Source organism: Sciurus vulgaris (genome assembly GCF_902686455.1).
Source record: "Sciurus vulgaris genome assembly, chromosome: 3".
Classification (NCBI taxonomy): domain Eukaryota; kingdom Metazoa; phylum Chordata; class Mammalia; order Rodentia; family Sciuridae; genus Sciurus; species Sciurus vulgaris.
The window spans coordinates 54272706-54283543 of NC_136463.1; the positions used below are offsets into that span (position 1 = coordinate 54272706).

Consider the following 10838-nt stretch of genomic DNA (forward strand, 5'->3'; position numbering starts at 1 on the left):
TCCCCCAGGGGGAGGGGGGACCAACCTTGTCTGGTGGATGAGAAGGCGTATTTATTTTTCACTGTACAGTATTTAAAAAGAGAATAAAAAAAAAAAATCCAAACGGCTCTGTCTCCTATGTCTTCCTTGTCCAGAGTTTAGTCCATTTGATTCTCTAGGACATACCTGGCCTTGGTCCCTGGCTTTCATTCTCTGTTCCTTCACAATTGGCTTCTCCTCATTCCAGTTCCTGGCATTCCTAAATTCCCCAGGCCCAAGGTACCGTCCTGGTCCAGAGGGGGTGGTTCAGGGTGCTGCTCCCTTCCCTGGTAGAGGGAGTTGGGCCACTCCTATGCCCTGAGTCACAGTGCAGGCTAGGCAGGGCTGCTCTACTCAGAGCTGGAGCTGTTCCTGTTCCTGCTAGGAGCTAAGAGCCAGGGTAGGCTGCTTAATCCGATTACCTGAGGCCCAGGGCATGGGCTGGGCGCTAGGCAGAGTGGGGGCCTCTCTCCAGCCTTCATTCCTGGCTGGCCTTTTGCCCTGGGTCCAGCATGCATACCCCTCCAGCTCTTGGGAGCTGCCCTGGGTTTCCTCCCAACCCTGCAACTTCAACTGGGCTTGAAGATAAATTTGCCATAATTCAGTGGCAGTGAAGAAATCTGTTTGGGGGCTGGAGTTGGGAGGGCTTGAGTTTTCTTACCTGGAGAAAATGGTTGAATCATCAACCAAGCACCTGCTGGAATGACTCAGAAAACAAAAATGACCTACCTCCCTCTGACTGCCTGACTTTCTTGCCCCAGGGGCAGGTCAGGGGTTTGAGGAGAAATAAGCATCAGAAAAGAGATTTGGGTGGGGAGTGAGACTTCGCTAGTTCCTCTTGGCACAACCCAAACCCTGAGGGTTTTGATGCCCCTGTGCTTCATCCCATTGTGGAAAGGAATTGACTTAAATTGTCAGTGATTAAGAAGGGAGGGGAGACAATTTGTACAACTGGGGCTGGAAGGCCTGACATCTTGGCCTTGGGTGGGGAGGGGGGTGTGGTGCCCAGAGGGTAGGTATTGGGGTTGGGAAGAAAAGGACACCTGGGTTTGCCTAATGGAGGGGGATGTAGGTGCAGCCTCTGGGAGGGATTGGGGAGGAGTCAGCTTTAAAAGCTGTTCCTGAAACTGGCCTGGGAGACGCAGAGGCTGGGTGCAGGTGGGATAGGTCTGCAGCACCTGGGCTGCCTGGTATCTGGTAGCTACTAGCTACAGAGCAAAGGTTTACTGCCTCCACCCTAACACTGAACCTTCCTTGCAGAGGGTAAGGGGAGAGGGACTGGGGGAAGTAAAAAGGAAAGCAGAGCACTTCTGCAGTGCAACAGCGCCAGAACTAGTGGATTGTGCGCTTGGCTCCCCAAAGTGTGCCAAATTGGGAGCAAGGGCTCCATTTCAAGGACTCTGGAGTTGGGAGTGATACCTACTGTTCAAGGAAGAACTCTTCAGCATAACTTAAGATTGAGAAGACACTTCCATTTTAAGGGTCTTTGAGAGGGCATTCAAGACACCTTCTCAAGTTTCCCTGGAACCCATGGCACTACCCTGCTCTTCACAGGCCCAGGCCTGGAGCCTGGAGCCTCCAGCTTGCAAGGCTTCTAACACCTCTGCTACCTCCTCGCCTTTGGAACCTCAGGAGCGCGAGGGCGCCAAGAGTCCTTTGGTGTCTGGGGGTCTTCCCTTGGAGAAGGTAAAGCGGCCCATGAATGCGTTCATGGTGTGGAGCTCCGCTCAACGCCGCCAGATGGCGCAGCAGAACCCCAAGATGCACAACTCTGAGATTTCCAAGCGCCTGGGTGCACAGTGGAAGCTGCTGGGGGAGGATGAGAAGCGGCCCTTCGTCGAGGAGGCCAAGCGGCTGCGCGCCCGACACCTGCGTGACTACCCCGACTACAAGTACCGGCCTCGGCGGAAGACCAAAACTTCTGGCACCGGGAATACCCACTTCGGCCCAGGAGGCAGTGGCCTGGCCTGCGGGGTCCCGCTCTGGGGGCCAGGGTACACAGCTACCCAAGGGAGCAGAGGCTTTGGGTACCAGCCCCCCAACTATTCAACAGCCTACCTGACTGGCAATTATAGGTAAGTGCCTGGGAAGTGGGGTGAAGAGCCTGGCAAACCCCTCTTAGAGCCTGGGTGGGAACAAATGCCGGAGGGCTCTACTAGAGGGGGCGGGACCTGAGCCTATCCAAGCAAAGGCCACTCCCAGTAAAGGCTGTGTGGCACCATCTTCTGAGAGTGAAGGTAGGTGGGAGGATCCTGGTGGCTTGGGATTTTCCAAGGCGCCTATCCCTCTCACCTTGGAGGTAGTGGCCTTGCAGGGGCAAATGACAGACCCTTGGATGTGATGGTGTTATAGTTATCAGGATGCCCTATTTCCCCCTGCTTCTGGCCGGTATGTGACCTGGCTTCCTCACCCAGCCCCCAGGGCAAGGAGAGGCCAAGCCTAACCTGCCCCTTCCTGGCCTGCTGCCCCAAAAGAGGAAAACAGCCACACAGCACGCAAACCCGCTTGTGAGCGTGCCCCAACAGGGCTGTACTGCTCTACAAGCCATCCTAGGGTCTGGTTCCATGCCTGCTGAACCCAGCGTAGCTGACTGGGTGGCAAAGCTCTACCCGTCTGCTCAGAACTGGTCAGACTTGTCCTCACATAAGAGTCAGGGACACTGCCCAGCCCCTCCAACAAGGGAAGCAAACTCTAACCCCCACCATTTCTCTTTACAGCTCTCCCCATTGTAGACCGGAGACCCCCTCGCCGTGTTCTCTCCCTCAAAGTGACCCTAGGCTCCAGGGGGAGATGCTACCTCCCTATAGCCCTTACCTACCCCCAGGTTCTCCCACTCCATACAATCCTGGTGCTATGCCCCTAACCCACCTGTAACTTGCATGGACACACCTCCCATAAAGGTTGCATTCTCCTTTGCTCCCACCCAGAACTATATCCCCTACCCTCAGGCTGCAAACCCTCTCCTGGTTTGGACTATAGTTCAGAGGCTTGCAGTTGTCCCAGAAGGCAGAATGAGCAAAACCACACTTAACACAGTTTTGTATGATTAAACGACGTCTCTGTCTTTATTGTCCCATTTGTGTTCCTCTCACTATAGCAGGAACCCGTGCCATCTCCACTCCCTTCCGCCTGGACCTGCCAGAGCAGGAACCTCCTCACCTCACCCTGGGGCCCTGCCTGAGTCATTCTGTCCCCCTTCCCCCACCCCAGCACTGGGGTCCAAGAGGCAGTCCCAGCCAGGCTGGGGGAAGGAAAAGAAGGCAGCCACAAGCCCCCATTCGCCTTCATTCCACTGTTCAGTTTCTGTCCTCTAGGGTCAGAAGGGAAGTAGGTTGTGGGAGGGCAGGGCAAGGCATTTACCCCAAAAGGGAAACAGCTAAAAATTGTTGCTAAAGGAGCAGTCTCAACCAATTGAAAAAAATGACTGAATAGCACATGTATAGGACTCCAAAGAGTACTTTAATATCAAATGTCAGTAGGAAAGACTACCAGTGTCCTCTTTTTTCCTAACGATCTGGGTCCAACTATCCGTTTCCACCAAAAACAGACTCTGGCTCAGGAAGTTGCAACTGCAGAGGAATGGAAAATGATTAAAAGTCACACCTACAGACTAGCTCACATGGGGATAACCCTGAGGTTGGGTGGATGGATGGAAACAAAATGACTCCCAAGTAGCTGGCTGAGCCCTATTGCTCCTTTTTCTTCTGGAGAGGTTTTGCGTTCCAGTAGAAGAGGACCTGGGCGGCAATGAAGCCATTGCAGAGGGAGGAGACCACAAAGATTCCAGCCATGAGAAGGTCTCCAGTTTCCTGGTTGTAAAGGACAGAGAGGGCCACCATTCAGTATAAATCAAGAAAGGTTCCCCTAAGGACAAAGGCCTTGGGGGTAACATCAGTCCTCAGTAGAGAGGTGTAAAATGAGGGTATAGTGCCCTCTGGAGGGAAGAAGGTGCACTTACCTGAATGGAAGTGAATATTCGGGTCAGGGAACCCCCAAACAGTAGAAAGACTGTGATGGCTGAGAGCTGGCCTGTGTGCCCATTGTGGTAGTTGGTGGCTGCCTGGAGCAGCTACAGGAGGTAGTCAAGACTGTTGGTTCTGTCACCTGAACTGTTCCCCATGTTCCCATAGATGATTTCTCCATTCCCCTTAGTGTGACACCCCACACCTCCACTCTGCCCTCCACCTGTTCTCCCCCACCAACAACCTTGTTCCCAGTACCCACCTTCCCCACCACCACAGCAGGTACATTGGAAGCCTGGAGCAGGGTAACCACTGCCAAGGGTGTGAGTGGTGAGAGCAGTACCAGCAGGAGCAGTGCATAACAGGCTAGGAAAGCGACTCCTGCGGGTGGGAGAAACAAGGAGTCATCAACCTCTCTACATCCTTCAGCTTTCCCAGGCCTGTAGGGTTCCCAAGAGTTGCAGCCTTGTGGCAAATTCCCAGCACCTTTCACAGTTTGTCCTCTGTAATGCATGATCAGGAAGCAGATGGTGATGGTCTGGAGCATCAGGAACAGGGCTTCACCCCAAGAGCTGCAGAGTCAAGAGTTGGGAGGAAGAAAGGCGGGCCTAGAAAGAGGCAGGGAAAACCTCCATGGCCCATCCACCTAGGGACAGAATTCTCTGATTACTTTGCCATCTACAATCCCCATCTCACTTGGAATCCTCTCATCACCTCAGCTGGTGATGACTGGATTTCTGGAAGGGCTTCAGCCTTTCTACCCCTTTGACTTCCCCATCTTAACTTCCACTAGAGCTGTGGGCCATTATATTTGGGGATGAATGGTGGGCCCCTCACCTGAAGGGGAAGTTGTTGGTGATGCTGTAGACCACGGTCCCAGTCAGTGCCATAAGCTCCAGCATTACCGACTGGAGACTCAGCCCTTCTGCACTCTTGGCTCCCAGGATTTTAAATACCTGGGGTAGCTTTACTGAGGGAAGGATGAGAAGGGTAGAGTTGAGAAGCCTCCATTCTTTGGCAGCACGACACAACAGCTACAGAATGGACTGGGAAGCATGGTGATCCCACTTCCAGTTAGGGGACCCATGCAGTTTATGGTCTCTCAGAACCTCCACCCCAACCCTGACAGCAGGAAAGATAGATAAAATACATACCAAGAAGTGACCCAGCTACAATGCCCAGCCCAAGGCTTTTGCTGAGAAGAATTTTGAGGCATGGAACTGAGAAAAGAAAAAGAGGTAAGCAGAGAGATGTCCTCTGGAACTCAGACCTGGGCTTGGAGAGTTCCTGTGGGCTGTCTCCTTCCCCATGTCCTTCACATGTCCACAAAAGGAAGTTTTGGTCTGGAGATGAGGAGGCAGAGAAAAAAGGCCTGGTCCTTCCTGCTCCAAACCATCTCATATTCAGACTAGGTGACTTTCAAAACAGTTTCTACCATAATGCCTTCCCTCTCACCAATTTTCCATTCTCTACAGCCAAACTCCTCAGCTTGATTTCCAAGAATATCCAATGCTTCCCTGAATAACAATGAGAAATGCCCAAGAGTCTTTCCACCCCAACCCCTCTTCTGAGTAACTGGGTGGCCCACTAAACACGTTCTCTCTCCAAAGACAGCTCTCCATACCCACTCATTCTTGAACCCTCTGATTATCCCTGACCCTTACTCGGGGGCTTAATCTAACCCTTCCTGGGCTTAATTTTATGCCCTAGCTATTCACAACTTCTCTAGCATAGAAGCTTTCTCCCAAGGAGCTTGGCCCAGCGGGTTATTTATTTATTTATTTTTTGCTTTCTTTTTGTACGAGGATTGAACCCAGGCGCACTTAACCACTGAGTCACACCCCCCAGTTCCTTTTTTAAAATAGTTTAGAGACAAGGTCCAGCTGAGTTGCTTAGGGCCTCGTTAAGTTGCCGATCGAACTCGCGGTCCTCCTGCCTCAGGTTCCCCAGTCGCCGGGATCACAGGCGTGCGCCATCATGCCCCGGCCGGACTCATTCTCATTGGTCATGAATGCACTAGAAAAATATCCTGAAAGCACTAGAAAGGTTCCACGAACTAACAGGAGCAGACTAAGGAAGCTTCCCAGAGGGAAGGCTGGAAGGAAAGTAACCGGGTGGCAGGAGCCTTTGGGATGCTGAAGACCTGATGCATTAGAAGCTTTGAATTAAGTTTAACCCTGACAGCGACCTAATTAAGGCTTAAGTTATTTTGGACAATTTTTATTTTGTTTTGTACAATTTAAGTCACCTTTCCTTGTCTGCCGCTAAAACACAGACTTCATAAAATACTTTCACACGGAGACTCCCGCTTGCCCAAATATGGCGCATTCCTTCCACAGAATCCCAGACACTTCCGCCCCTCTCAGAAGCGTCTTCCGCCCAACTCGCAGTGGCAGGGGCTACGGTCGTCACTTAGTCACCAGTCAGGTCCCACCTATGGGTTGAGGTCGCTCGAGCAAGACTTTGGAGGCCGAATTAAACTCACCATCAAGCAAGTCCCACTGAACGAAAAGTTGGTCGTAGCATTTCTCAGGTAAAAAAATCGGCACGAGCACCCGCTTGAATAGCCCGTCTGTCTCTGCCGCCATGTTGGAAAGCCAGCTTCCGCCAGTCTCCGCATCCCGCCATTGAATTACATTGCGCATGCGTGCTTGGGCACTCCGCCTCGTTCTTTCCCGCGACGAAGCTGCACCGCCCCCTGTAACCGGCTTTTTTCTATGGTATCCCAGCTTCTACAGCGTAAAATAGGTCTAGTTCAGAGACCACGTTTCGGACGCGCCCTACGGTTAGTTTTAAAGCGTGCGAGAGCTATACGCCTGCGCAGTTAAACCTTCCGTCTGTTTACGCTTCCAGTTAGGGAGCAAGATTTATCACTTCCTTTCTCCCCTCCTCCTAGGCGCCATCTTGTCTTCTCCCTGCCAACTTTATATTGCTCGAACTTATCAGGAAAGGAGTAAGTTTCCAAAATGGCGCTGGGTGCGGCACTGTACCTTTCTGTTCCCTGTTCTCTTTGGCTCTCCAGAAGCAATGGCACCGGCAAGAGCAGGCCAGTCGGAGCCTGGTTGCCCTCGGCAGCCCCATGTTTCTCCATCTTCTGGCCCGTGCAGGTGTTTATGTTTGCACCAGCGACAGTGGGGTCCGGGACAATGAAGAGGAAGGCGCATGGGGGCAAGGGAAGAGTCTGGTTGGGAGAGGGCAACCCCTGATCCCCCATGCGGGGCAGCCTTCAGGAAACCTAGCAGGGGACCTCATTTGGGAATGGCCCGAGAGTGCACAACATACTGGGTAAGGATTTCAGCAAGGCCAAGTGGGCCCAGTATCTCTGGGAAAGGGCATCTTGAACTACTCGGTAGGGACCTTACTGCGTTCTGCCACCCCAGCACCAGTTCACCACCCCACAGTGCGTCACCCGGTGGAGGTGTACCCCGCAGTCTGCTGGTCTGTGTCGAGGGGTGGTGGGGCTGCTGGGGTCCTGCTGCTTTTTATAGCTTCATCAGTTGGAGGGGCACTCATCCTGGTCGTCAGTGATTGTATCGCTTGCACTTGGTGGTGGTGCAGTCTGTGCCTATCTGGAAGTCTTTCACGGGATGCTCTGGAAGTGACATTCCCCGCCCAAGCATTGGGGGCCAAAGAGGTTGGCTCCTGTGTGAGGCCCAGGCTGGGGGTGATGCTGTTCCCAGGATTGCTGAGAACAACTGTGGGGACATCAGAGTACCCACTGCTCCTGTGGTTGACCTGAGGGCACACCAGGTACTAGGCAAGGATTTCAACAAGAAAAGTGGGTCCAGCATCTGTTTGGGAAAGGGCATCTTGGGACTACCCTTGCAGTGGCCCTGCTCTCCACCACCCAGTACCAGGATACAGGTCGATGCAATTCTTTCTTATCTACCCCTGTACATTCTGACGGAATTATTGCTTAGGAGTCACTGGCACTGCTTTGGAAATGAAATTACAGTCACCTGCTCATTGCTTTGGCTATCTGCTGTACCTGTAATTGTACCTTAGGGTCAGGAATAAGGCTGCCAGGATGGTTGGTCCCACTGGATTGTAGGCAAGGGTGGGCCAGTGGCCCCAGAATGGAGGAAGTAGTATGGCAGATTGAATAACTCTGTGCCAGACTTTGAGGGACGAACCCATGGGGTCATTTGATCACACTGGTATATTCATTCTTCCTCACCAGCTTTTTTGGCTCTTTTTAGCCAAACCATGTAAAACACAAAGGCACGTGACAAGAAACTCATGGATTTTAATCCTGGCAGAACAAGGCAAATGAAGGACAAAGACTTGAGTAGGTTTTACCATTCCTACAGGGGAGCAAAAGCCTGTCATATGTAATGAAACCTTTTTCCTCCCTCCTAATTGCATTATCTCTATTTTTGTTCTTCAAGAAAGACAGGGAAGATAACTTTGTGAGTTAGTTGGATGGTGAGGAAAATGAGGGTACCCTTTGGTGCCCTAAGGTCCAGGCAAATGTTCAGAGGGGCTCGTAGGTGGATGGACGCCTCCGGGCAACGCAGAAGGCAACAAGCACCAAGGTGAGGAGGCCAAGGAGGATCAAACCAATGATGAGAGGCAGCAAGGTGAACTGGTCACTGGGGCAAGAAAAACCTAGTAGAAAAAGATAGGGCAAATGGGCATTGCAGTGATGGTGGCTGGAATTAAAGACAGAGGGGAACATAATGTAGGGGATTTTGGAAGTAGATCAGTGAGGAACTTACCATGATGACTTGGAGCAGTAAATTAAAGGGGGAAACAGGCAGAATCTTGTAGAAGAGGGGAGGACAGCTGCCCAATAGTCATGATAAGCCGAAGAGAGGAAGGAAGTCTGGGGTTTAAGAAGGGAGATATGGGGGCTGGGGTTGTGGCTCAGCAGTAGCACATGTGAGGCCCTGGGTTCCATCCTCAGCACCACATAAAAATAAAGGTATTGTGTCCACCAAAAATAAAAAAATATATATGTTAAAAAAAAAAAAAAGGGGAGATTTGGGTCTGGGGAAGGGGCTTCCAGTTCACAGGGAGTACTCTAGGTGAGGAATAGGTAGATCTTACTTGGTCCAAAGACTCCTGTATGGGGCAGCTGAGCAGCCTGTAGTCTCAGGGAGAGCAGGTCAAGGTGAAAAGCTGGAGAAAGATGGATGCTTGCATTTCTGCAACTGAAGCTCCGCCCCAGGGGTGCTTGGAGATCTTGAAGGGATGAATTCTGAGCTGAGAATGTCCACTCTGAAGGGTTGAAGGAAGGTCAGTTCCGATCTACTTTCACACCTATAACAGTCCTTTCAGAAGGAGAGGAAGGTTTACTCACGTGCTGCCTGGGGAAAGGACACATTGTACTCCACAGCCATATAGTTCAGATAGACCATGCTCTGGCTCTGCTGTAAGTCCTAGGAGGTGAACAGGAATGCTCAGGACAGCAGAGGAAGGAGTGGGGCAAGGGAGTGGTAGGGATGGGGCACTGAGACAGTGAGAGAAGGATGAGGATAAAGTCATAAAGCCATACCTGCTTGAATCCAAAGCTGATCTGTCCATAGGGGAATAAGAGAAGAAGGTGAGCGTGGGAACCCCCACAGCCTCCTTGGGCCTTGGTTTTGTTGGGGTTCAGTACAGAGATGCCCCAGGCCTGTGGAAGTTACAGAGGAGAGGATCTCAAGACTACATGGCTCTACCATCTTAGGCTCACTATCCCCTCTACTCTTCCTTCTTTTTTCTGAATTTGCCTCCTGTTCCTTGGCCCCCTCCCCAGTTTTAGCTTTACCTCTCTTCCACTGTGGGTTGGGTACAGGACTCGAATCTGAATTTGGGCTTGGAGTTGGACACAGGGCTGGGAACCGTTAGTCCATGTGTAGTGTCCTATAGCTTCCTGGGAGCTTGGGTTAGGACTTGGAGAGGGTGGAGGTGGTCTTGGGTGAGGGGAGCTGGTGAACCCAGGGCTGGTAGCAGTGCCATTGCTTGTTGTAGGATGAGCTGTGGCATTTCCAGGACTGGTGATGGTGGCAGGATTGTGAGTAGCAGTCGTGAGTCCAGGGCTGGTAGCAGCAGTACTGTTGCTTGTTGGATGAATTGTGGAATTTCCAGGACTGGTGGTGGAGGGTCCTTGAGTGGTTGTAGGGTTTGCTGTGCTTTCTGTAGCTGTAGGTGTCACCGTAAATGATGGCAGCAGAGTGGCTGATTTTTTGTGAGGACAGTCATTCCCTGTTTCCTGGGCTTTCAGCAAAGAGAGTAGTTAGCAACTCAAGGGTAGGCTCCTTCCCTGGGGCTCCTCTCTTCAGACTCCCCTTTGTTCTTACCTGCTAGCAGCCCCAGCAAAGCCAAAAGTACAACCAGCTTCATGGCAGAACGGCCTCACCACAGGTTCAGCTAGGCTGCGCCAGCACCAGTTGTTCAACCCTATTCCTTCTGCCTTCTCTTGGAAGAGGAGGAAATGAAAGTCCCTTACTTCCTGTAACTAACATGACCCCACCCCCAACCTGACTCAGGCACCTCAGCTCCAGTCACCAATCTGAGTCATTAGTTTTTGAAATCAAGTTAGGGGATCATTGGCCCCAACTAAATGGGAGGTATCAGGGCAAAGTCAAAGGATGTCATGTGGGTGCAGAATAAGATGGAGCTCTGGCACAATTGCTTCAGGGATCATCTAGTAGGTGCAGGTAGTTACAGATCCAACCCAGAAGTGGTGGGCCCACTCCTAAGCAGTCTCCAAAACACTTAATCAGAAGGCAAAACAAGCTGGCTTTCACTCCTTTTCCTTGTTACTTCCTCTTAGCTGGGTCATGTGAGGCACTTATGACAGTGTGCCCAACCCTTTTTAGAGGGTCACATCGTGTGCTATTATTTTCAGTTGAGAAAATGGCCCTATCTGGC

The 10838-nt window shown here is 51.7% G+C and overlaps 3 protein-coding genes across 9 annotated transcripts; 1 reads left to right on the forward strand and 2 right to left on the reverse strand.

The window, feature by feature from the left end:
- The first annotated feature begins 228 nt into the window (after positions 1-228).
- Positions 229-3082, forward strand: SOX15 (SRY-box transcription factor 15). The gene is made up of 2 exons (XM_079135453.1): positions 229-2093; positions 2736-3082. Exons 1-2 carry the CDS (start codon positions 1549-1551, stop codon positions 2890-2892), a joined length of 702 nt encoding a protein of 233 aa, XP_078991579.1. The 5' UTR covers positions 229-1548; the 3' UTR covers positions 2893-3082.
- Positions 3083-3456: 374 nt separating this feature from the next.
- Positions 3457-8053, reverse strand: MPDU1 (mannose-P-dolichol utilization defect 1). Of its 7 annotated transcripts, none has more exons than XM_079135447.1 (8): positions 6971-8053; positions 6466-6712; positions 5135-5200; positions 4818-4950; positions 4467-4552; positions 4243-4361; positions 3977-4087; positions 3457-3587 (listed from the first exon to the last, which is right to left on the reverse strand). In XM_079135447.1, the coding sequence occupies exons 1-8, from the start codon at positions 7142-7144 to the stop codon at positions 3543-3545; spliced, it is 981 nt and encodes a 326-aa protein (XP_078991573.1). In that variant the 5' UTR covers positions 7145-8053; the 3' UTR covers positions 3457-3542. The 7 variants fall into 7 exon arrangements, with proteins under 7 accessions (XP_078991573.1, XP_078991571.1, XP_078991572.1 ...); XM_079135445.1 differs by having other exon boundaries at positions 3457-3827; XM_079135446.1 differs by lacking the exon at positions 5135-5200 and having other exon boundaries at positions 3457-3827.
- Positions 8054-8206: 153 nt separating this feature from the next.
- CD68 (CD68 molecule) lies at positions 8207-10593 on the reverse strand. The gene is made up of 6 exons (XM_079135452.1): positions 10265-10593; positions 9733-10181; positions 9478-9597; positions 9283-9361; positions 9030-9200; positions 8207-8588 (listed from the first exon to the last, which is right to left on the reverse strand). Exons 1-6 carry the CDS (start codon positions 10305-10307, stop codon positions 8455-8457), a joined length of 996 nt encoding a protein of 331 aa, XP_078991578.1. The 5' UTR covers positions 10308-10593; the 3' UTR covers positions 8207-8454.
- Positions 10594-10838: the final 245 nt, after the last annotated feature.

What these genes read in the sequence shown, in the direction of transcription:
- SOX15 (XM_079135453.1), top strand. Translation starts at nt 1,549, where the DNA reads ATGGCACTACCCTGCTCTTCACAGGCCCAGGCCTGGAGCCTGGAGCCT. An exon ending in TACCTGACTGGCAATTATAG is followed by an intron (nt 2,094 to 2,735) that starts GTAAGTGCCTGG and finishes TTCTCTTTACAG; the next exon opens with CTCTCCCCATTGTAGACCGG.
- MPDU1 (XM_079135445.1), bottom strand. Translation starts at nt 7,144, where the DNA reads ATGCGCCTTCCTCTTCATTGTCCCGGACCCCACTGTCGCTGGTGCAAA. An exon ending in TGTAGCTGGGTCACTTCTTG is followed by an intron (nt 4,951 to 5,134) that starts GTATGTATTTTA and finishes TCCTTCCCTCAG; the next exon opens with TAAAGCTACCCCAGGTATTT. An exon ending in GAATATTCACTTCCATTCAG is followed by an intron (nt 3,828 to 3,976) that starts GTAAGTGCACCT and finishes CTTTACAACCAG; the next exon opens with GAAACTGGAGACCTTCTCAT.
- CD68 (XM_079135452.1), bottom strand. Translation starts at nt 10,307, where the DNA reads ATGAAGCTGGTTGTACTTTTGGCTTTGCTGGGGCTGCTAGCAG. An exon ending in TCAGCTTTGGATTCAAGCAG is followed by an intron (nt 9,362 to 9,477) that starts GTATGGCTTTAT and finishes TTCACCTCCTAG; the next exon opens with GACTTACAGCAGAGCCAGAG. An exon ending in TACAGGAGTCTTTGGACCAA is followed by an intron (nt 8,589 to 9,029) that starts GTAAGATCTACC and finishes TTTTTCTACTAG; the next exon opens with GTTTTTCTTGCCCCAGTGAC.